The sequence below is a fragment of the Spinacia oleracea genome, chromosome 6 (assembly GCF_020520425.1).
Source record: "Spinacia oleracea cultivar Varoflay chromosome 6, BTI_SOV_V1, whole genome shotgun sequence".
NCBI lineage: Eukaryota > Viridiplantae > Streptophyta > Magnoliopsida > Caryophyllales > Amaranthaceae > Spinacia > Spinacia oleracea.
The window spans coordinates 107,557,046-107,581,931 of record NC_079492.1 but is presented as its reverse complement, the minus strand read 5'-3'; the positions used below and the strand labels follow the sequence as shown (position 1 = coordinate 107,581,931).

At 35.5% G+C, this 24,886-nt stretch overlaps 2 protein-coding genes across 10 annotated transcripts; one reads left to right on the top strand and one right to left on the bottom strand.

The window, feature by feature from the left end:
* Positions 1-2,014: 2,014 nt before the first annotated feature.
* On the top strand, positions 2,015-4,008 carry LOC130462791 (vacuolar protein sorting-associated protein 35B-like). 8 transcript variants are annotated; one of them, XR_008923585.1, is made up of 7 exons: positions 2,015-2,212; positions 2,295-2,392; positions 2,535-2,619; positions 2,783-2,874; positions 3,171-3,284; positions 3,473-3,594; positions 3,692-4,008. XR_008923585.1 is itself a non-coding variant. In XM_056831703.1 (5 exons), the coding sequence occupies exons 3-5, from the start codon at positions 3,223-3,225 to the stop codon at positions 3,706-3,708; spliced, it is 303 nt and encodes a 100-aa protein (XP_056687681.1). In that variant the 5' UTR covers positions 2,428-2,619; positions 2,783-2,874; positions 3,171-3,222; the 3' UTR covers positions 3,709-4,008. The 8 variants fall into 8 exon arrangements, 2 of the variants coding, with proteins under 2 accessions (XP_056687681.1, XP_056687682.1); XR_008923582.1 differs by having other exon boundaries at positions 2,021-2,212; positions 2,774-2,874; positions 3,393-3,594; XR_008923584.1 differs by having other exon boundaries at positions 2,022-2,212; positions 2,306-2,392; positions 2,554-2,619; positions 3,393-3,594.
* Positions 4,009-19,534: 15,526 nt separating this feature from the next.
* LOC110781920 (uncharacterized protein At3g17950) lies at positions 19,535-22,679 on the bottom strand. Of its 2 annotated transcripts, none has more exons than XM_021985967.2 (3): positions 22,433-22,679; positions 21,933-22,085; positions 19,535-20,286 (listed from the first exon to the last, which is right to left on the bottom strand). In XM_021985967.2, the coding sequence occupies exons 1-3, from the start codon at positions 22,442-22,444 to the stop codon at positions 19,822-19,824; spliced, it is 630 nt and encodes a 209-aa protein (XP_021841659.1). In that variant the 5' UTR covers positions 22,445-22,679; the 3' UTR covers positions 19,535-19,821. The 2 variants fall into 2 exon arrangements, with proteins under 2 accessions (XP_021841659.1, XP_021841657.1); XM_021985965.2 differs by having other exon boundaries at positions 22,355-22,678.
* Between the last annotated feature and the right edge of the window lie 2,207 nt (positions 22,680-24,886).

The window sequence follows — 24,886 nt, the reverse complement described above, 5'->3', positions numbered from 1 at the left end:
GCTCTTTTCTCTAGCACCCACAATTTTTACATTGTGTGATGTACACAATTCCTTTCTACAAGTCCAATTGAGGAAGGTGTTTCATTTTCTAATTGCCATATTTCCATATGCAATGATTGCTAGATTTATCCAAAATAGTTCAAGCATTCCGACTTGGTGAAAAAGATTTCAACATTATCATCGCCGTGAAGTTGTTTAGAATCTTTAACCACCAATCTAGCTTCTCTTTTGTATGTGTATACAATATCATCTTTGTATGTTTTGAAAACATGTTTGCAACCAATGGGAGTAAACCCTTTATGCAAATCAACCAAATCATAGATTTGATTCTTTAAGATGAAGGTATTTCGGATAAAATGGCCTCAAACCATTTTGTATGGCCTCGAACCATACTTATGTTTCTGATGGCCTCAAACCATACTTGGGAATTTTTAATTCGTCGTAGCTAAACTGTAAGTCGTATGTTCTTGAAGCACTTTCCGAAGTCTTCATAGTTTTCATTCCTCAAGATAACTACGTATCTATCTTGGTTGAATTCTATTCCTTATACGATTTACCTAGGTATTGAACATCAAACGTTGGAGTCTATAAAGACATTACTCAAGTCCTTTGAGTATTAGGATTCTCTTGAAGCACTTCTAAAGTCTTCCTGAAGCTCTTCCAAAGACTTCTAAGTACGGAGCTTTTCCGAAGACTCCTAAGTATCCACCATTTGTTTGTTGCTTGACTCGAAGTTCATTCGAGGTCATTTTTGTCCCACTTGCCTTTTTGGAAATATGATGGTTTCCTAAAAGACATTATCTAGAGCAACAACCATATGTTCTCAGATTCGTGGTAGAATCAATACCTTTTGTTTCTATGAGTCGCTCATAAAGAAACATATATCTATTCTTGAGTTTGTTTGATGTAAACACTAACTCCCACTGGATTTGACAACCCTAGATATATATTTACTGAAAAGATGTACTGAATCGAAGTTCAATCCTTATGACATCTTATCCTTAGCTTTGACAACCTTGTTTAGTGTGATAGTCACTTGAGAGTATCATATAAAAACTATATAGGAAAATAGTCGTGATTATCGTTAATTGAAATAGATTCCGATTTCTCCATTTGGACATACCATATTCTTATGGAGCTTAGATTGTTATAATGCCATATAAACAATCTAGGTAATCTTTTTTGGCTCATGCAAACATCACCTTGACCCAGCTTAGATGTTCCAAAATTCTTGCCAAGTTGATTTTATACCCTTTTGTGAATTGCATTGAAGCATTTCACATATTTCACGTTGAGTAAATATAGCCATATTTTCTCAAATTCTTGTGAAATAGGTAAGTCATAAAATCCATCTTTGGCCCATGAACTTTATGGTCTAGAAACTTCTAACAATAGTCCATTTCTACGTCATGAACAACAAGCAAGACCCATGTGTCTTAATGAACCAACTTTCATAAATCCATGCCATGGAATCTTAGAATGTTGTCTTGTTGATATGGTCATATGACATTGCCAAAGATATGTGGAACACAAATCAAAATGTTTGATTTGAACCTTCTGAAGTTTGAGTGTGAAGACACTAGTGGAAAAACAATCATTTGCATCACCACATTTGCCTCGCACATTTAAACATGTGACGCAATTGACAGTTCTAAGCTTTAAAATTAGTCATTTGCGTCGCAGAATTATTAATCTGCGACGCAAATGACTCTAAAATGTTCTCAGAGTCATTTGCGTCGCAGATTAGTAATAATGCGACGCAAAATATTACCTCCTTTGCGTCGCAGAATTACTAATCTGCGACGCAAATGACTCTTTAAGTCACCTGCGTCGCAGATTAGTAATTCTGCGACGCAGAGGAGGTAAAAAAAATTCGGAAGGAGATGTCAATACCCTCTTTTTCTCTCTTTTTCTTCTTTCCAGAACTCCATTCAGGAGATGTCAATACCCTCTTTTTCTCTCTCTTCTTCTTTCCAGAACTCCATCCATGAGATGTCAATACCTCTCAATCTTTCATTCATTTGAAATCTCCTCTAACCACTATACGTATTTTGCCTTTAATTTACCCGGAAAAATCAAGATTTGCGAAAACACGGCTCGAAGAGAAAAATCCTAGATTCCGCCGCGAAGAAGGAGACATTTCAAAGCAGTGCAGCTCGATTGCTAGCGAGTCTCCGATCCAATTCTGCGAATTAGTTCGTCGGCGATTTAGGTACAGTGCAATTTATGTTAATTAGGGTTCTTGTTTATCAGCCTACGGTGTATAGAAGATTTCAAGGGTTCTTGTTTATCAGCCTATTTCTAGGGTTTTTAAGGTTGGGTGAAACGCCAAACCGTTGGAGCTGGATCTTCGGTTAACGTCGCCGCCGTCATTGATTACCTTATTTCTTAGGTATTTCCCCCCTCTTTACCATGAATCCAACTTCAATTAATTTTTACTTTTTATATTGTTTTGATGAATTGTGTTAGTTAGTTTGTAAATTCGAACATTTTTAGCAATTGTTTGAACTTTTGATTGAGGATTTTGATTTCAGATGGTGCCTGATATTGTAGAGGGTGATGGGTTTGTTGGGAGGCAGCCTCATATCAAGTATGAGCTCAGAGATAGTCCTGGTCTTGGTGAGTATTCAATTTTTAAAATCAATAGTTCTTTGGAAGTTAAACTATTTTCTTTCATATTTTTAGTTGTTTTGATATTTTTGTTGCTTACATTGTGCTCACACAAATTTAAACATCAGTTTGATGCTTGTTGTGTTGTTCTAATATGATTTAGTGAATGTAGGAGGATACAACCAATGTGTATTCTTCAACTGCAGTTATAGTAGTTCGGATACTCCACTGAGTGAGGGTCAGTGCCATTGGTTTTCTCCCAAGGTGAGGCCTCTATTCAATTAGTAAAATAAGGAAATGTTTTTTCTATTCAACGCATTACTATCGGTCTGTCGAATGACAGTTTCAGCTTAGCCAATTACTGTAACCGGTTTCTCACAGCAGGATTGAAGTTGTTTTATTATAAATATAGGGTTTGATCGTGTTGGTTAGTTTGTCAATTCGAGTATTTTGAACTTTTTAATTGAGGATTTTGATTTTTTTTAAGTTGTTAGTTTTTTGTTGATCTGGGTAGGTTTGGAATTCCTTATCGTGTATTTAATTGGTTTTCCTTTATGCAGGGTTCTACTTTGCTTAAAGCGGGCTCTAAAAATCGCAAATGCCGCTCAACAGATGGCTAATGCTACTCGGGGTAGTGGTGGTTTAGTTATGCTGTTCATTGAAATCATCAATAAGTAAGCTCTCTACTTGCTAGAAAAGTTTGTTTTCTGACCGTGTTGGATGTTTGAATTTCCATGATAATTCACAGCATATTTAAGTTTGGAGTTTGCCATCATATTTAGGTATCTCTATTTTTTTGAGAAGGGAAACAACCAAATCACCGTCAATACAATCCAGGATCTAATGGAATTAATTACTACAGAGATGCAAAGTGATAATGCGGCAACAGATTCTGCTGCTGAAGCTTTCTTTGCAAGCACATTGCGGTACATCCAATTCCAGAAACAAAAAGGTGGCGCAGTTAGTGAGAAATATGAACCTAATGTTAGTTTTTTTGTTGATCTGGGTAGGTTTGAATCATTTCTTGAGACTGAAAACAAGCTGTTCAGATAATTAATGAATTTCTAAATTTTTATTGTAGGAGAACTGAAAAGTTAAAACTTGAGAAAGGGAAACAAACTCGGTAACAATTGCTCTTCAATCCGCTAAACTTGTGAGAATTGTCGCCTTTGATCTTGCTCTTGGGACTCTTGAATGGTTCCCTCATTTGTCTTTGAATACGCTGACGCTGACGCTGCGTGCTACGTGTGTCATGGGAAGTTGCTTATCCAAGCATGATCTCAACTCTCAAATTGATTTGGTAATTGAAATTTTGAAGCGTCCAGGAGAAGTCCTCCCTGTTTGTCTTAGTGTCGCACGAACGCTGTAAATTCATAATTTAGTGTGCTTCAATTTTAATTTCTCGGCTTTTTTTTTCTCGGTTCAAATTTTTATTTTTATTTCATATTGTAATTTGTTTGATTTTGGTCTGACAAAGGAGTTTTTTTCATCTGCTTGAATGATATCTTGGGCCTCATTCGTTTATGGTTCACTTAAACTTTTATGTTAAAAGTGTAGTTAGGTTATCAACATGTTGGGTGATCTATGGTGAATTTGCCTTTTATTGGGTTGTAACTAAAATATTAAAAAACGAATTTTTTTTTTTAAAAAAAAGTCATTTGCAACGCACATTTAGCTAATGTGCGTGGCAAATGACTTTTTTTTTTCGCCTAAAAGTCATTTGCGTCGCACATTTAGCTAATGTGCGTTGCAAATGACTTTTTAGGCATGGTGCTGAAAAGTCATTTGCGTCGCACATTTAGCTAATGTGCGTTGCAAATGACTTTTCAGGCATGGTCCTGAAAAGTCATTTGCAACGCACATTTGCTAAATGTGCGACGCAAATAAGGTTCATTTGCGTCGCACAAATGTGCGACGCAAATGACTTTTAGTCATTTGCGTCGAGAGCTTTTGCCACGCACGATGTGCGACGCAAATGTGCTTAAAAGTGCGATGCAAATGACCCTTTTTCCACTAGTGAGAGATTCGTTTGTTTATTAATCAATCATATGACTCAACCCTTAAATGACCATTTCATTCAAATAAACACTCAACAAATGTTTTTGTTTACTTTGAATGCGAGTCTTTCCGTTGTTCAAACAGAAATTGATTATGATGATTAATGGAACATAATACCATTAAGTTCCAGCCTTTAGAAGGACTTTAAAACAAACATGATGACCCCACAATTAATGTAGCACAACTTTGCTTCATTTCCCACTTGTACAGCTCCCCGAATTTGAGTTCTTAACTAGAGTTAGAACCTCAAGCGGTAATCTAATACCATAGGAGTTTATTTGCTAAGTCGTTTCTCTTTAACATAAACTTCAAGGTAGAAATTGAATCTTGAATTCATTTCTTTTGTTCCCCTTTCCTATCCTTTCTAGCACGTTTTCTTATAGTCCAAAAGATTTTACTCCTTGCTTGATCTTCTTACTTTGTTATGCTTACAAAGTCCCTTTCTTTTATTCACTTTGAATGACCTCATCCAATGGGTCTAGTTCATTATCGAATCAAAAGAAAATTGGTTGTTAACCATTGGTTATACATGAGTCTTTAACTCAATACTTCATTAATCCAAAACTACCCAGTATTATGAATATATTGGGTCCAATTGGTCTACCATTCAAATTTTAGTTTGAAAACAACCGTGAAGATCACTATAAGAAAATAGCATTCAAGATACGCTCTCACTCTCCTTTTCTTTGAGAATCGCTCTCAAAATTTGTTACCAATTGATCGAGGAAATATCGCAGTTCTATTATCCGAATGCAATAAAGTTGAAGATTTACAATTCTACAAAATGAACTAGCAAAGAAAAACATTTACCATACTTTAATAACTTGAAATAAAAGCATTCACGCAATCATCAAAGCTATTAAACATTTCATTCATGCAAAAATAAAACATGGTCCATAATGAATGAAACGATTCCAAGACCCCAAAAGTCCTAAATCCTTAAGTAGCTTTAGCATGTCTTAAGTAGTTTAAGATTCTAGGTAAGCAAAACCTATTGCTAGTAATCTCCAAATTACTCTTGGTTAATAAACTAATACCATAATTTATCCCATTTCCACAACATAATGCCATTGTTGTTTGAGTTGAAACCACAATCAACGTGCTCCTTTGGGACGCCTTACCACCTAAGTCAACTAAAATAGCACCTCGCTTTGGCGTAAACCTACTACCTTAGATCCTTAGATTTTTGTAAGTGCTTGATTTGGAAGGCAATTTTTTTAAACTCAATATTACTTTGGACCTAGTTGTTTCTATGTTGGTTCGATTATTTAGTGAACTTAATCTAATCGAGTCATACGAAACAACCTATTCATGCAAAGCATACATACATACATTCAAGCATAATATATATATATATATATATATATATATATATATATATATATATATATATATATATATATATATATATATATATATATATATATCAAAATGCATAAATAAATGGTGAACTAGTATGGCCCAAAACATTTTGTCTTGAAGCATCCAATCTTCATCACCATCTTGTTAGCTTGGCATCGTCTTGAATCTTCGTTCAATTGCTAACTTAAAGTTCTAAACTTAGAAATACTTAAAAATAATAAAATTACATCAAAATTTCCATGGTGCGCAGACCATATTTAAAATTATACATTCAAAGATAGAACGGTACGCAGACCGTATTTAACTATCCTAAATTGGCCATACTAGTCACTTGGAGTACCTGCATTACATAAAATATATATTCTATGCATTCACCCATTCGTATGCTAAAACGAATGTCCCATGTAATTATGCAAGTATTTACGTGAATTAATTAAAATTCACGTTCACATAAACGCGTCCTTAAAGATTAATCAATTTCCAAATTATTAATCCTTAGACTTTATTCTAATTAAAACTGAATTTAACTAAAAATATGCGATCTACAAAATAATTAAAATAATTATTTCATTTTAATTTCATTTAGTGGCTCCCACTCAAACCACTGTGGGGGAATACAGTTAAACATAATAACATGTGCGGAAACAATCCCCAAAGCCAGGAAGCATGTATAAAGCACAGATTAAGCATACTTACGTTTGAAGCATGTTTTCCTCAGTAATCTGTCAACGAACACGAACTTAGAACCCCACTTGTCTTTCCTCTACTTGTTCCACCGACACGATCAGATCCGTCTTGATAATCGTAGCTTAGACAATCGATCAAGAGTGTTTGCTTTTGGGAAGAACTCACTTTGGAGGCACAGAGAGAATTAGGGTTCTCTGAGTCTCTAGGGTTTGAGTATGAGTTAATTGTGTTAGGGAAACTTAGGTTAGAAGGTTATTAGAATAACCTTGATAACCGGCCAAGCCACAAGGGCCACGACCGGCCAGCAAGCCCATGCGACACACACACACGAGCACGCAGCCAGCTGGGCCGTGGGCCGCGTGCTGCTTCTGCTGTGTTGTTCTTGGCCCGCGCGCACACACGCAGCTTCTCGGCCATGGGCCAACGCTGTTGTGCTTGTGTTGCTTGCGTGCCGAGCGCCCATGGGCCTTGAGTGCCTCGCGCATTCGGCTCGTGTGCTGCTCTTCATATTCGCGACTTAATATAGTTCCGGATATTATTTATCGTTTCGTATACGACGAATCACCATCGTACGATACGACTTATTCGTTTCGCCTAGCTTACGAATATTCGCGATACGATATACGATTCCGATGCAAGGTCGTATCGTATAATACGTTTTCCAAAACTAATTCCCGAAAAGCTATTAAATGAATTTCCGATTCATTTAATCCGGTGATCTGTTACGTGCCATTGGTGTGACCTTGTAGGTTCAGTCAAGAGTAAGTTGTGAGCTTAATATTCATTAGAACTCACTAATCGGAAACATTGCTCCAGCTAGCTGTTCCGATCACTTGATCTCACTGAATTAATTGTTCGCAATTAATCTGAACCTTGGTATTAGATTTAATGCACCTTGGGTGAAGGACATATTTCCTTTAAACAATTCTTCGGATAATCCTAAGTGACTAAGGATTCGTAGCGTTGCACGAACACACACACACACACAACCCACTAATGGGCGCGCTGTGCGCGCGGCTCGGCCTAGCAGTGCTGGCAGCACGCTGCCCATTGCAAGGGCGTTGCTGCTTGCCTGCTTTGCCTTGCTCGGCTGGGCCTGGCCTTTCTCTATGCTTGGCTGGGCCTGCCTTGCTCGGCTGGGCTCGCTGCTGCTGCTCGCTCGCTGCACGGGCTTCGCTAGGCGCAGGCCTGGCTTCGTGCTGGGCCTTGCGTCTAACAAGCTCGTCCGATGTTTATTTCGTACTTCGCGCTTCCGATTCTTTTTCCGATTCCGGAATTCATTTTCGGTTCGAACAATATTTAATATTTTCGATTCCGGAATTTATTTCCGTTTCGAACAAATATTTAATATTTCCGATTCCGGAATTTATTTCAGATTCCGATAATATTTCTGATTCCGGCAATATTTCCGTTTCCGGCAATATTTCCGATTCCGGCAATATTTCCATTTCTAATCATATTTTCCGATACGTACCATGTATCCGTTTCCGGCAACATCTACGACTTGGATAATATTTATATTTCAGTTACGATCCATATTTCCGTTTCCGGCAATATTATTGTTTCCGAAGTATTCATAATTTGCCTTTTGACGATTTCAGTTCCCACTGGAACCGAGATTCGTCGATTCCGCATATTCATAAATGGAGTATTTAATTCACTTAAATACTTGATACATTTACGTACTATTTGTGTGACCCTACGGGTTCAGTCAAGAGTAAGCTGTGGATTAATATTATTAATTCCACTCGAACTGAAGCGGCCTCTAGGTAGGCATTCAGCTCACTTGATCTCACTTAATTGTTAACTTTTATACTCCGTATTTAATTAATACTGAACCGCATTTATTACACTTAGCATTTAATGCATACTTGGACCAAGGGCATTATTTCCTTCACCATACGAGCACGTCCTGTCACCCCCACCGTGCTTACAACTCTATACCCCACCGCGCTTACGACTCTATACCCCATCCAAAATTTCTCTATTTTATTGCTTCGTTCAATTTCTTTTTGCTTTTGCAACGGCTTGAATCAACGGTTAATGTTTCTGAACTTGCGTAATTTCAACTAGGCTTGGGTATGTAGTTTTATGTTATCTTTTTTGATTTCTGCGCTTAATGTTTGTGGAATTTGCGGAATTTGTTGATTTTTTGCAATGAAAACTAATGAATCGGATCGGGAGCTTCCATGGAGGACAATTCTTCTTCTGCCTATCTGCCGCCATCTAGTTCCATTCCGACAACCAGTGGCACAGTTGCCGAGTTTCTCACCGACCTTTTGTCTCGCGATCTCTTCTCATCTACCTCCGTTTCCTCTTCTAATCCGGTACTCTTTATTTCTCCTCCACTATAATTAACCCTAAGTTTTATTTTCTTTTATATAATGTTAACATTTGTTGTAATTTATTTGGATTGCAATGACTCATACAGAATATCGTAGTGCATTGATTTTGATGCCTATTCCGTTGCTTAATTTTGTTAATTTTGCTTCATATATTCAACTTTTAAAATTGACTGTTTGTTCGTGTAGCTTCTGCGTCGGTTATTGGTTGTCTGCTGCTGTGGTTTACAATGTGCAGTGTCTAGTTGTTGTTGGCTTGCTACTGTTACTGCTTTGCTGGTGCTTTCAAGGACTCTTCCTCTCCTGAAGGTTTCAAACTTGACCATGTTCGTTCCGAAGAAAATCTAGGGTTAGGATTCGAAGTACTTCTCCATTACGAAGAAGGGTGAAATCTTTGGATTTAGTGAAGAACACCATTATCAGTACGTTTTCCATGCCTTATATTTCCCCTTTAGTTTTCTTATGATTTACTTTTTATGCTCAATTTCTTTGAACTTCATAGATATCGTTGTCAATCTACGACAATTGCGCAGATCTGTTCTTTTTTTCATTTGCTATCCATGTTAGGTTTATCTGTTTTGTGTAATTGTTGATAAATTCGTGTATTGTTGGATGCAAACCTAGGGTCAGCTATTGATTGGTGATAATGTAATTTGAATTTCAATAATGAATTGCTCAATACTCACGTACCTCTTCTTAAGTTCGAGTATTCGATTTTAATAGGATGTATGGCGAGTTTCGCTAATATAGTTGAAGAAGATGGATGGAATATGTACTGTTGTTTCTAAATTCAATTTGGATTTGCAAAGTTAGGCTGTGAATTAATTAAAGGGGGAAGTTAGTGGCCACTAACTAGAGGCATGGTTGTTCTTCGAGATGCATATGTACGTCCTTCAAATGTTTTTGGTTAGATGCAATAGGATGGTGCCTGATGCTAATTGGAGTACCGAGTAGTTATTAGTCCGGGCAATTCGCCGGTAATTGGTCATTGCAGTGTGCTTCATCTGTATTTTAATATGAGTTGCATTTTGGCTTGCACAGAGTTTTAGGAGTTTTCCTTTGACAATGTTGGAAATTATAGTGATTTCCTCACCTTTTATTTGCATTTTATATTTTGGCTTGGCTTTCTTTTTAATTGAGTAGTAATCATGAATCCTGGAAATTGGGAAGTTCATTTAGATGCTTCCTTCCTGTATTTTCCTGAATTGTTAATAGGAGAAATCAAGATAATTTTAGGCTTTCTGTAACTTGGCTCCTAAAGTATTTCTTTCCCATATTTGGTATTTCAGACTCATGGTTAGAAATTTTAGCATTTCTCTGCCTCTTCTTATCATGAAGTGTTGGGCGTTTCCTATAATGTGTTGGGCGTTTCCTACATTGAAGTTTTTTAAAAAAGTTGCTAATTTTGCCATGATTGAATGTATTAGATGTTCTGGTTCTATAACTTACAATTGTGTTAATATTTTGGGAAATTTTCTTAAATATATTGAACTTTGAGCTCTTAACTGAACCTATGTGCATTTATCAAGTAACAAACCTGATGTTGAACCATTCCTTTTGATGATGTTGCAAACTTAGAGGAACTACAGACCAAATCGAGGATATTCATCCCAATTGAAGTGGTAGAGCAATGATGGGATGTCTAGATGAAACTAAAACCTTGGAATATAGTCAGGTGTTTGTGCAAGTTTCAGGCGCAAGATTTAGGGTTGTTGGTAATCAACTCCTCACTTGCATTGGCCATGCCTTTGAACTGAATAACTACGTTGTCAAGGGGAAAGTGGTTGTTGCTAAGAACCCCTGTTTACATCCTGGTGATGTCCTCGTCCTGATGGAAGTAAATGTGCCTGCTTTGCATCACATGGTTGACTGCGCCGTGTTTCCTCAGAAAGGAAAGAAGTATACTATTATTACTTGTTTATACGTATTCAGTTAAACAAAAAGTAAAGAATTTGCCAATCACCTCTTAATGGTGGAGCATGCTTTACTACTTCATTCATTTCACCAGCAGTAGTGCCATTGATGTGCTCTCATTACTGCTTGAAAAATTATTAGCAATTGGCATCCCTAGGGATTTCATTTCACTTGATCAATTACACACTCAAACGGGTTAAAGCAGCAAGGCAAAGCCAAACTATTTTATATGTTTAGTTACTTTACTTTGGTACTAAGATTTTGATTTTTAGTCATGTAAGCGCATGAATATTAAATTGTTTTACTATTTAGATTTTTTTAAATAGGGAAGATTAGTTTTTTTTAGATGAACTTTGCGAGCATTTTTTCTTGCATATTACTCTGTATTTGTGATGATTAATTGCAGTATTACAATTTTACATAATCTCGCACGCATCACGTGCATATAAGACTAGTGCAATATACTTATCTCTCCTCTATCCCTTTAGGGGTCGTTTGGTTGAAATAGGGGAAATGGAAAAAGAGTGAGAAAAATAATCAAGGAGAAGGGAATGAAAACCTTTGTTTAAGAATGGTGTATGGTTTCCCTATTTTTCTCCCCCCTCTCTCTCAAGTATTATACTCCCTCCATCCCAAATTACTCGTTACACTTATCTTTAAACAAAATTTTAGGTGATATATGGTTATTTGGTTATCAATTGTTATTTTTTTTGAAAAAGTAGATGTGATAGGAGTTAGTGGTGTATTTTTTTTTTATTTAATGGGAGAGGGTGTGGGGACAAAAAATTTAGTGAGAAGAGAGAGACAATATAATAATTGTGGGGTCATTCCTAATTTAGAAGTGTAACAAGTAATCTGGGACGGACGAAAAATAAAAGTGTAACCAAGTATGTGGGACAGAGGGAGTAATAAATAACAAATAACAATTAATAAATAATAAAAGAAAATAGGGTGGTCAGGGGAAAGGGAATGAAAAATCCTTGGAGAGGTAGGGTATCATTGTATGGGGATTTGTGGGTAAGTGAATAAGAAAAGAGGGTAAAAGAATGACAAAAACCACCAAACAATAACAACAAATGGAATCAAAATCCATCATTTCCTTTCCCTTTCCTGAAGACCCCCAACCAAACACCCCTTTACAATCTTACTCAACCATGATTTTCTTCGTTCTTATTCAAACAAGAAACATTTGCAATTTGATTTCCCAGCTACTATGATTTCCACAAACATACATTTCTAAATTTCAACCAACACTAAAAACATATTTGAAACATAAAAAGTTGATATTCTAATGTAGTACTTCACTCTATAGTTCTTAATTTCATCTATTTTGTAATAAATCAAATTTCAATTCACATTTCAAAAATGGTTAACTCAATTTGAATCACACACGAACCCGTTACCCAAAGACAACTTAATTGACGAGGTTAGTTTTATACCTGTGCGTAATGTTCGAGTCCAATCAACGACGTTATTTTGAGTCTGGCTGTAGTTGAGTCTCTTGAGAGTAAAACTCGGGGAGGAGAGAGAGGTGAGATTATTTTCGACATTTTAATTTGCTCAGATCTCTTCTATGTGGTTGGTATTTGTGTCGGTAGTGTTGTTGTTCAACAAAGAGAGACTCGAATAGGCGAGAGATAGATGGTGATTATTATCGCCTTTTTGCTCAAGATTTGAGGAGAGAGCAGGGATGTTACGATATATACGGAGTATACGGGGCACATAATATTAATATTGTAATATCCTAGATAATGTACGGAGTTACCTAATTAGCCTTCTTAGTGTGTAATATATATAAGGAGAATTAATGATCGAGAAATACAAGCTTGAATATAATTTTTCATGGTATCATGAGCCTAGGTTACAAACCCTAGTTTTTTTTTCCGCACAAAATTTAATTTTGCAGTCGATGAGATTTTGAGAAGAGGTGAGAGGAAGAGAGAGGAGAGGAGTGTTCCTTGGATTCTCCATATTTGAGTGAGTTTTCTAGATGCCACAAAATGTCTTGCCAAAATAAAACCTTACCATAATATTTTTAAAAGATTATTTCAGGGTATATGAGTTGCCGGTTGCAACTTGTGAATTACAATAGTGACTACGGAGTATGTTTCATTCTCCACTATCCAATAGTCCAATCGGCAACTTTTGTGTAAGACCGCTTACCGGAAATACCACTGTCATTGCTTAACTAATTGGTTTCATTGCTTAACTAATTAGTTTCAATGTTTAACTAATTAGTTCCATTGTTTAACTAATTGGTTCTAGTGCTTAACTAATTTAGCTCCAGTGTTTAACTAATTGATTCAATTACTTAACTTACATGACCCAAGACGGTCTTTTGTGTAAGACCGCCTTATATAAAAGTTTGTATAGTCCAATACCCAACATTTATATATTGCATAACAAAAAATACCCATCATTTATTTTTGGTGTTTATCCCTTCCTTTACTCATTTAGATATAAAGATGTTTTTAAAATTAAAGAGAAAATTTGGGTATGATTATTATTTGAGGCATGGATGTTAATAAACATAATTCAGATAAAAAAATTGAATAATTAAGACTAATATTATAACAAAATTTTATTTAAACAATTACAATATTTTTTTTAATATAATTTTACACATATCACGTTCATATAAAGGCTAATTATTTTATATTTTGGATGTTGTTTTAAGCAGATCGAAAATGAGAGTGACACAATAAACACTAGTATACGTTTGAGCATATAGAAAACGTACAATTGACCAATTACGTTAGTAAAGCCAACTTAGGTTGAAACTTTAATTATTCACTTGAAAAGGTCAAGCTTTGATTTTTCTTCGTCTATGAAGGAAGAATAACAAGTTGCAAATTGGACAATATTAATTCTGAAGGCAGAAGATATGATGTTAAACAAATCAAAGTCAAATGAGGAATAGTTGAATGTCTAGTAATACTAATAGAGTAATAGCTACGGCCTCCACAAATATCTGGTGGTTCGGGCTCGGCTGGTGTACATGCAAATTGCCTACTTGCAAATGCTGACATAATACTGTTTTTGTACTACGTATAATATTTCTGTTATCACCGTCAGCACGTCTATCAGCCTCTACATTCTTTAAACTATGTTCATACTGTGATGCAGTACGAGGCTGGTAATAGATCGGAGGTGGGTCGGGTTACGATTCATCCGTTTCTATTTGTTAAGGATTCATCTGTCATCCGACTCATCTATCACCAGATTTACTGTCATTTATATCAGATTCATCCGATTCATCCATCATTCATGGATGATTTGGTAGATTAATGAATCCGGTGAAATAAAACTAAAACATATTTTTACGCTTTCATAATTAAAACAAAGATTTGGGAATTTAGTTAATTATAAATAATTTTGTATATACGGAGTATTCATTTAATATTTGCTTCTTTTGACTAACATGGTTACAAAATTCCGGAGCAAACATAAATAGATACAATATGTAATTATTACGTACGGTAAAAAAAAAAAAAAAAAAAAAAAAAAAGCAAACTTAGATTACAAGAGCAACATTAAAGTTTCAAATTAGGCTTATTTGGACTTTTTGCTGGGAGTTACGAGAATAGATATAGTGGAAAATGAAAAAAAAAAATGAGAAAAGTGGAAAATGAAAATAAGCTAGTGTGTGGTCCGGACGATATCCCGATTGCTACTTTAAATAATTAAAATTCGAGATTTTTATTCAACTCAATATCTGACCAAAATACGTGTAATCCATCAAAGTGAAAGAATTCATTTAGTTCAATTAGATCATCTTACAATTCGTTTAATTTGTTTTCTAATGGAGCTATATGCTTCAAATTAGATCCATATACACTACGTCTTTATCATGCCAATTAATTTTTCAATTAGATCATCTTACACTTATCTTTATTTATTTTATAATGGAACTATATATGCTTCAAATTAATAAACACTAAATTAGATAAATGCAGTGTATTTCTATAGTTGATGCTTATGAGACTTATGATATCATGTATAATTCATGATTTTCCTAATGCTTCTATTGTTATTTTATTTCAACATAGTCCATATTAAATAAAAGATAACATAAATATTTAGTTGTTTTAGGTTTCATGTTAACACATACTTCAAAATTAATGTGCATGGATAAACAAGAATTAATGGTTGGTTAAGACGGTAATGACTAATGAGAGTTATTCTCCAAAATTGACGTCTTCGTGTACGAACCTTATGGGATTGATTGTTTGTTGTCAATAACATCACATGATGACGACCAGTCTGGACATCAAAGATAGATTGAGTGTGTATTTATGCCTTCTCGGCCTTTCCAAGCGCAATTCCTCGCGAGTTCTCTTCTTGTACAAAGGATAAGTAAGCCTCGTCCATGGAAGGCAGAGGTACTCTAGACAAGATGTTGGTGCGAACAGACACGTACAACTCGTCATCAACTCCAATCAAGAATTGATGAAACATCTCCTCATCTCGATCAACATCAAGCTTCTCAGTTATCCCACAAGCACAACCACCACAATCACACGAGCGTAGAGGTTTGAATTGCACCAAGTCATCATACAATCCCATCAATTTGGTGTAGTAGTCTTCCATAGTCATACCCTTAGCTTGCTTGCAATCTGCGATTTCAGCACGAAGTTGTTGTAGCCTTGGACCATCTGCCACCGTGTATTTTTTTCGCCAAAAAATCCCACAACGGCTTGGCCTCTTGATAGTAAGGGATTGTAGCCGCGACCTTTGGTTCCATACTCTTCATAATCCATGAAACAATCATGGAGTTAGCCGTGTCCCAATCTAGGAACTTCTTCTTCTCTGTTGGTTTGTTGATGGTACCATCTACAAACATAAACTTAGGACATGATTTCAAGGAAGTTGTCATTGCCCTTTACCACGCCAAATAATTATCACCTCAAAGCAAGACATGAGTAATTAGGTTCCGGGCCTATCACCGGAGGCGAGGTAATACGGAGAAGAAGGATCAATTTTTCCATTGTCATCCATAATGAGATAAGAAAAGCAACGCTAGTGCAATTCTGAATTTTTGTGAAAGGAGAACAAATTAAACTGGACAGAAACAATTCAAAAGATTTTTTTTTTGGAGATGATAGGGTTGCTAGGCTGCTAGCTCTGATACCATGATAGATTAGGGTTAATGTGTTTCCTCGCTTTGCAAAATATGGTTTATGCACCCGGGTGCACAATGCTCATTGTACACCCTGTTTTACAAAGAACATATAGTTCAAATACAAAGAACATATTGTTCATACCCAAAGAACATATAGCCAATAAACATGTAGTTCAAATTCACAGAACATATAGTTTAAATATTTCACTAGTGCATGTACATTGAAATCATTCTCAATGTATTAGATTTTCAATAAATGTTCAATAGGGTGCACAATGAGCACTGTGCACCCGGGTGTATAATCCAAATTGCGCTTGCTTTGTATTTCTTAGCATCAAGTAATATATACAACCTAATAGTCTAAGCATAAACACACGGCATTACTAGGTTAGATAAAATGCTAACACAAAGGCCCAAATACAATAAATACAATATAGGCCTCATTACATGACCTTGATTAATGATGTGGCGTAAACATGAGAGTTCTACATGACACATAATTTTTTTTCGCAATGCCTTTTAATATATTAGTATAGATGAGAAAATGTACTTGTGGAATGACATTTTTTTTTTTTTTTTGTGTAAATGAGGGATGAGTCCCTAAATAAAGGAGAAAATACTACAACAACAGCTACTGAAAAAATAAAAACAACAAAGCATACGCAAACTAAACAATAACTGAACTCCTCAAGCTGCAAGAGCTGGAACCAGTCTAGCTATTGTCATACCACGCAAGTCCTCCATTAAAACGTTTCGAAGGTCCACCGGGACCGCCTCGAAAATTATAAGACGTTGTTCCATCTCGACTCCATAGTTAGCAAGCCAATCTGCAACACGATTAGCCTCACGATAGCAATGTTGAATAGAGACTTCCCAGCCCTGTCTCTTCAGCATGGTCTTACACCTCTGAATGATATGAAAATATGGTTAATTTGGAGTAATTGTATCCACTAAGAGCCTGACAACTACTTCAGAGTCCACTGAAAGTTGAACTCTTTTATGTCCTGCATTCCATGCCATGGCAAGGCCTCTCAGAACCCCCAACAATTCGGCTTTGGTGCACGCAGGGGCGGATTTTCCAGGGGGGCCATATGGGGCCTGGCCCCCCTTAAGCCCAAAATGTTAAGTTAATAAAAGCCCAAACTGCCATACAATTTAAAATATAAAGTCCAGCTTTTACTACCTTGTACTCCGGTCTGTGACTTGTTTAATGCTAGCAATTCTCAAATTTCTAGTGGTCCCACTTCCAAGCTATTTTCTTTTCTTTATTTTGTTATTTTTTTATGAGGATGTGTCATATGCGTATTAATGTTTAAGGTTATTACTTATTTCTCTTAAAGAATGATATTGTGACTCTTTTTTTTTCTTCTTTTTTTCTTTTTTCAATCTCTGGTACTTTTTAATTACAATATACGTATAACTATTTGGAAATAATGTTCTTATGATATTACAAAATTTTGTTTTTATTTCAGTTATGTAATTGTTATTTACAAAGTACGTTAGATCATTTACTGTTTAAACTTTATTGGCCCCCGGAAGAAAATTGTTGAAGATCCGCCACTGGGTGCACGAACATATCCCACACCTAGCAGCGAAACAGTCTAGGAATGACATTTATTGCAATATATATATATATGGGCCTTATGAGATTAGTATTTTAATTCACATATTTTTTAAATATTTAACGGGTGATGGATCGGTTGATGAGTTGGATGAATCTCCACCCGAATCTAACCCGATCCGCCATCAGATCCATCCATCATCAGTTTAACATCCACTTTAATTTGGGTTTTTCGTCCATATATCTGAATCGGGTAAATGGTTATTCATCAAGTTAGCATCCACTACTCCGTATCATTATTTAGAATACAGAAACGTATATTCCGTGAATTTTTTTTTGGGTAAGAAGAAAGAACTTAATGAACCAACACATAACTCAATTGACAGAGCTTGGTTATATACTCCGATCCGTACTTGTATCTCTTAGAAAGTGAAATGGGTAGTTTTCTTGGCAAATTGCAAAAAAAGTAAAAGGCTTTTAGATTTGGGCCTTGGTCATACAAAAGTATACTTGTAATAGTTGGGGCATCCAAATGTCCAATATCACACTGTCATGTTAGTCATATACTTATACATACCATCTGTTTTGAAATAATGGTGACAGTTTACCTTTTCACGCTTGTCAATGTAAATATTTGGTCATCAATATCTCTAATTTTGTATTCGTAAAAATTATAAAAAGTCGATATTTCGAAAGTACATATTGAAAAGAATTAAACAAGATCCCACACGACCATATTTTTCCTTACCCATAAATAAAAAATGATGGTCAAATTAAAATTTGTGAATAGTGTCAAAAGTCAAAGTGTCCCTATTATTTGAAAAGGGATGTAATATCTTAGACACATGAGGCTTAACACAAAAATAATAATTAAAATCAAGTAAAATGAAGAAGAAAGCGAAGTTTTTGGAGAGCAAGGCTTACCATTTTTCAAGCCTTGCTTGGTAGTTCCGTAGCAGGTTTTTTCGGACGTTTTCTAGGTTTCATATATTCTTAGTGGTTACCGTATCATTTTTTTTTAAAGGGGATACATATTTCCTACCTATAACCCATAGTAACTTGGTAACATACATTATTCTTTGCAACAAGACCAGGAAAGTCCACCCCCACCCACCCAAAGGTTGCCATTAATTTTTTAATTTACGTAACGTTAATAGAGACTGAAAAACCTCTAGTCTCTCGTGGAGGAACTAGGCAGTAAGGTCGTATGGCGTAAGAAAAGAAAGGGACCAGAAAATGGAGTCAATGCCATAACTCTTCTCTTGCTTTCTGGGGCCTCTTCAAGTTGAAGCAGAAAGAGCATATGTTTTGGACCAACAATTTTCCTCATATGATAATATTGACGAGTACTAGGAGGTCATACTATGAATTAAGGAGGACCACAATGCGGTCATACCTACAAAATCTATCGTATGATTTGCATGCGGTACACTACTACACTCCCTAGGAAAAATATTCATGAAATTAAGTACTCTATAATCTACTATATGTTACAACTTACAAACTTACCATTAATTGCATTGCTTGTAGGAAAGGGAGAGAAGGTGCCGGGGGTTGTAACAGATACATCCTATGAAAGGGACTTGTTTCTTTCCCTAATCCAAAGATAGTCACAAGTCCTTTAATTAGGTAGCTAGGTCATATTAGGGTGGTAAGTCATTTGATTTTGGTCCATTTAGGTCATATTAGGGTGGTAAGTCATTTGATTTTGGTGTATTAAATGAACATTTTTTTTTTGACATAAACTTCGTTAAAATTACTCAGGTTTAGAACCACGCGGGCCAACTTAAAGTTGGTTCAAGTCAAATATGAGTTATCTAGTTTTGGATGAAGGTCGAATTTGTGTCGAGTCATCCAAACAAACTGTTAAGGACTACCTTCACAACAACAACAAGACCTTTGATGTCATTACACTGAATAATACAGAGTGTATTAGAATGGAGAAAGAACAATCAATCTTCACACACAACCACTTTTGGTCTTGAATGGCAGGGCAAAATGAACAAAAAGACAAGGAAATTGCTGCATAAAGGAATAGCAAATGTACAACATGCCCATCTTCCTAAAGCCAACCTATCCATGGTCCCTTGCTATGAAATTTCATCAACATTTCTAACACACAACTATGGATAACAACAACCAATAAAAAGATCAAGTATGCCATCTCAATGAGTATCCTGCCCACACATGCATGAAAACAGTACAGGAACTCCATGTCCATTATTGTTCCCATGATCGATTCCTTCACTGTCACCGTTGTCACCTTCCAAGCCAGATAATGGACTTGATCGAGGAGGAGCAACACGACCATCCACAAATAATGAATTCTGCTGAGGAATCATAGTAATTTCATCTGGCACATCTACATTGTTGCTCTGGTTATTTGCTGCCCTCCTCTCCACTGCAAGAAACTGCCCAAGGGATGGGGTGTTGGTTGTACTACTCTTGACATCTATACTGTCCCTCGAACAAAGCGAGAATATCCAAGGTTTAGCCTTGCAAGGCTTCTTCACTTTCAGTGGTTCAGATCTCCTTCCCCTTATTGATCTTCTAGAAAGTTCTAAAATGCTTGAAACTCCGATAAGGCTTCCTAGTGTGATGCTTCTGTCATGGAAGAAGGAACCTGTGGACTGCAACCAAAATTAAACCATGAAACCGTGCCAGAAATGCTTGCTGAGTTAAGCCATACATTAACATCACTTTGCAATTGATTTCGTGGGCACACTTTGTACAGCAACTTTGAACAATATTCACTACACTTAGAACTCAGGACAAAATTTTCAGGCATCCCAGGCAATAAACTAAGCAGGAAATTTATGTATTAAATAAACACAATATAACCAAGTATTATACTCCCTATATGAAAGTACAAAATCAAAACTTTTACCCTTGATGAGATTGCATTCTTTTGACAGATCCTTAAGATAAACCTATCATTACTCATCATGTGCACGATTAAAGAAAAATTAATTATTTTAAGACAAAGAATTAACTCATCACGGATAGAGCTAGTCAGACTCAAGGATCTACTACACTCACTGCGTTTTCTCCCTAACATATCCCCCTCTTTCTTCAGGGCGTTCCTTAAATACTCCTACCTAAAAATGCCCCTGGAGATCCACTCTCAGAGAGTAAGAGATATGTGTACATCACCCTTCCTATTAGATGGTTACCTACCAAGCTTACCGGTGACTTGGTGAGGTAGTAGGAGGTGACACATAATTAAGAAGCTCTATGACCATCTAAACATTACAGTTTAAGAAAAACCCCTAAATTTATCAATATCATAAATTCACAAATATTGGAAAAATACTTAAGGGTAAGGATTAAGGATATGATCCTAAGACTTAACAGTTGTAAATAATACAAACTCATAGCCAAAACAAAATCAAAATGTATGATTTAAGAAACTAGTGGTAAGGATCAAACGATGTTAAAGGCAGCTGCATTTGTTTAACCACCCTTTGAACTTGGTTAACCGGATTCACTAGAGACTATATCTATTATTCTATCAAGGATCATATGAAGTCATGGGAAAGGCATGGTATAAGATTGAGATCTAGATAATTTACACAGGAAAGTATTCATTTTCACTATACCAAACCAAAAATTGGACTCATCTTAATCAAGGAACTCAAATTCTTGTCTTAAGCAAAATTCCAACAAACAAATTTGAGCCTGAATTTTATTTGTCTTGTAGGTGAAACTGAATTATTTTTGTACTGACACATTCAGAACAGATTAAGTAGCAACAGGCAGAGCTCTATCTTATATAGAAACTTACAATTATCATACTCTATTTGTCCTAATTTACTTTCCCCGTTTCCCTTCTCGGAGTTACTTGCCCCCATTTCCTTATGGTAAATTTCTAAAGTTGGGTTTAACACTCTTCCACCGACTTTTTTCTCTCTACTTTCCCCCTCATTAAAAGGCGTATCAATAAGCAATGACCAATATGGCAAGTAATTTAAGATAGAGGGTACATCACAGAGCATAATTAGCAAATATTTGGAGCAAGATCAGTGGAATAATCTTAGCAAATTACCTAAATTTTGAATTTTGGCAAAGAAGGGCATATTAAACAATGCAAGAAGAAGACAAGGTGCAAGAAACAAAAAGGCTGAGATGCATGAAAAATCACATCAATCAAACATCACTACCTAATAATTCCTCAAATGTACAACCTAGCATGTGAAAAAGAATTACAGAATAATCAGTTTTTCAGTGATTTTGGATTGTCATATCAACACATTCTGCTACAATCAAATTTCTTTACCTCAGTGTCTAAATCAGATGAAGAATCTGTAGAAGAAGTTGGTGAACCAGTAAGCATTGTAGTATTGAATGACATTGACCCAAAATAATCTCGAGCTCTTCCTAATCCAATTCTCACATTCAATGGCTGCAAACCCAGAGGCCAACCCTCTTCCTGCACCCATCAAAATCAATAAAAATAAAGCAAAACCAACTGATTTAGTGTCGGCAGAACCAAATTATACCCCAAAAGACCCAGAAATTAGAGAGAGAATTCATCAATTTCGTACTTAATTTGCAATTTAAAGAATAAAATAAAGATGGCCTTTACATTAAAATGGAAAACCCATTTGGAAAAATGAGATCTTTTGAATAAATAAGGAAAACCCAAGAAGGGTAAATTAAAAAAAAAGAAAAGAAAAAGGAGGGCAATTTAACAAATACCTGGTGTGCAGTCATAGCTGCAAAACTAGAGTGATTGAAATTGAAGTATTAGAGTAGAAAATGCATGGGAATGGTCACCTCAATCAACATGAAGAGGAGAAGATCTCTGTCATTTTCCCTGTTTGGCTTTTCTTGTTCAACAGATTTACAGTAGCAATATTTAGAAGTTATGGAACAGAGAGTAGTGTGGAAATTAGAGTGTTAAAAATACAAAATGAAAGAAAGAGGAACCAATTAGCATATGGACATATCATTTGTTGACTGAAAAGAGGAAACAGAATAATTTGGTAACCCCAGACAAAAATAATTAAAAAGTAAAGGTAAAAAAAAGTTAAAGGGGTTAGAACTGCATATGCTATTTATAAATGAAACTGCAACTAGCCTGTTAATTTCTATTTTGTATAGTGCCTTATTCTTATTTTTATTGCATAGAGCCTTAGAATATCTCCAAGACTCCAATAATAGGCTAACGAGTACTCCGTATATAGTACTCGTGCGATGCACGATTTATAATCTAAATATAAATTTACATAAAATATGATAAAAAATTGTCATTAAAATACTGCTTATAAATATTCTCCAAATTAAAGTTAATGATAGATAAATTTGTTATTGCTCTTTTGTTGCCTTATTTATTAAAACAATTAAAACAAATAAGATACACATCGATAAAATTATTTTCATTCTCATTCACCACTAGTGTCAAACATGAATTTATCTTATCCATCCCGCTTAATACTCGCACAATCGCCCATCAATCTCATTACCTAATCACTTAACACTTGCCTATACCATTTACTTTATTTAGAGATGACTTTAAGGCGGGCAAGGCTTGCACACTCGTACCCGCCTACTATCCCCACCCCCTCCATCCACGATAGAAACGATACCCACCACTCACAATCCCCGTCCCGAGAGGTACAAAATAAAATTCATCTCCTCTTCATCACCCCCAGTGTGTCCACACCAGCCTCAAACCCAGCTCTAGAATTAACTTTTTTTGGGGGGGGTAAGAGATTTTTGAATTTAAACTTTATTATAGAGTCTTTGACATTTTGTTTGTCTAATTAGAGTAATTAAGTAAATAAACAAAACATTATAATATGTAAGTTAGCAGTAAATTTATTTTATATATTCATAATCAATTAGATGAAAAATTAGCGACAATCCAATCTAAAATCCATCATCACCCCGTCACCCGCGAGGAATAAATGATTTAAACCCATCACCCACTAAACTTTCCTCCATTCCCGACCACTTGGGGCAGATGCCCCACTGACAATTTGATATCCTTATATTCGATAAATAATCTATTTCTCCTTTCAACTACTTCGTAACTTTTAAATATATTGACATAAGTTTATTATGATATTAGAAATTGATCGTATTAGCTAGAATATTGATAAGAATATTTATTAGTGACATACATAATTAGGATTTGGTGAGGCTTCTCAAATCCAATCAATTCAAACTTGCCCTATCACCAAGGTGGGTACATGTTGTCCTTGTACCCTTCCATCAACAACAAATCTCATTTGTTAGTCAACATTAGTCCATCGTCTACGTTTACCTTTGTCGTTAGCCTAATCTAGAATCTGATCTCTCCCCATCATCACGTGTAATGCACCATTTCCAAATATAAATTTGATTTTGCACGAAACTTTAAAGTGATATTGCAATCATTTACATTAACATGTAAAAAATATTCTTTTGTTGCAAATGTATTAATAATAAGAAAAATTAATCATTTAGATGTTATGATTTTGGAAATAGTTGATTACGATATATTAATCTAAATTTAAATCAACATGCCTTTAAAACTTCAATAAATATGAGCGAAAAGCTCCGTATAAAACAATATTACGGAGTACGATAATGAGAATGTGGCAAAAGTTATTTTTGAGTATAAGGTAGGGCCCGTCATAAAAAAGTATATGGCTAAGGGTCTCATTTTGTTAGTTAGCATAACCTATAAAATGTTTGAGACAACCTTGTTAAATATGTTAAATCAAGAGTTAACGTTTGTTATGCATATATGTATTCGTTATATGACTCAACTTAAAAACTTGATAGTATTATAATAATTTAAGTGATAGTAAAAGTTCAACTATTATAAGATTTTCTATATCGGTTATCAGAAATTGCATGCAAAGATTTTCATTGGATTACATACAATAAACGACCAAAGGTAAACGTTCGTTATACATATTCACATCTCGTATATGACCCAATTTCTCCATATCGATTTACCTATCTTTTAGTATAGTATAAATTATATAACTGTAGACACTTAAATCTTGTCTTCCCTAATGGGATGATGACGATACTATAATCCTAGCTAGGTGGTTGGTACAACTCCGTGCGGAAGTCCCAATTGCTAAAATGCATTCCAAAATCCAAAATCCAAAGTCCAATTCCCGAGCTCGTTCCCATTACGGAACTCGGTACAAAATTCAATTTCCAAAAATCATTTTCAAAATCCAAACACAATCTCACCCAATGGACCTCTCCATTGGGTTTACAAGGCCTTTT

Coding starts and splice junctions, on each gene's coding strand:
- LOC130462791 (XM_056831703.1), top strand. CDS start 3,223: ATGGCTAATGCTACTCGGGGTAGTGGTGGTTTAGTTATGCTGTTCATT. Junction 3,285..3,392: donor TTCATTGAAATCATCAATAA/GTAAGCTCTCTA, acceptor CATCATATTTAG/GTATCTCTATTTTTTTGAGA.
- LOC110781920 (XM_021985965.2), bottom strand. Junction 20,287..21,932: donor CATCTGATTTAGACACTGAG/GTAAAGAAATTT, acceptor TTTTGGTTGCAG/TCCACAGGTTCCTTCTTCCA.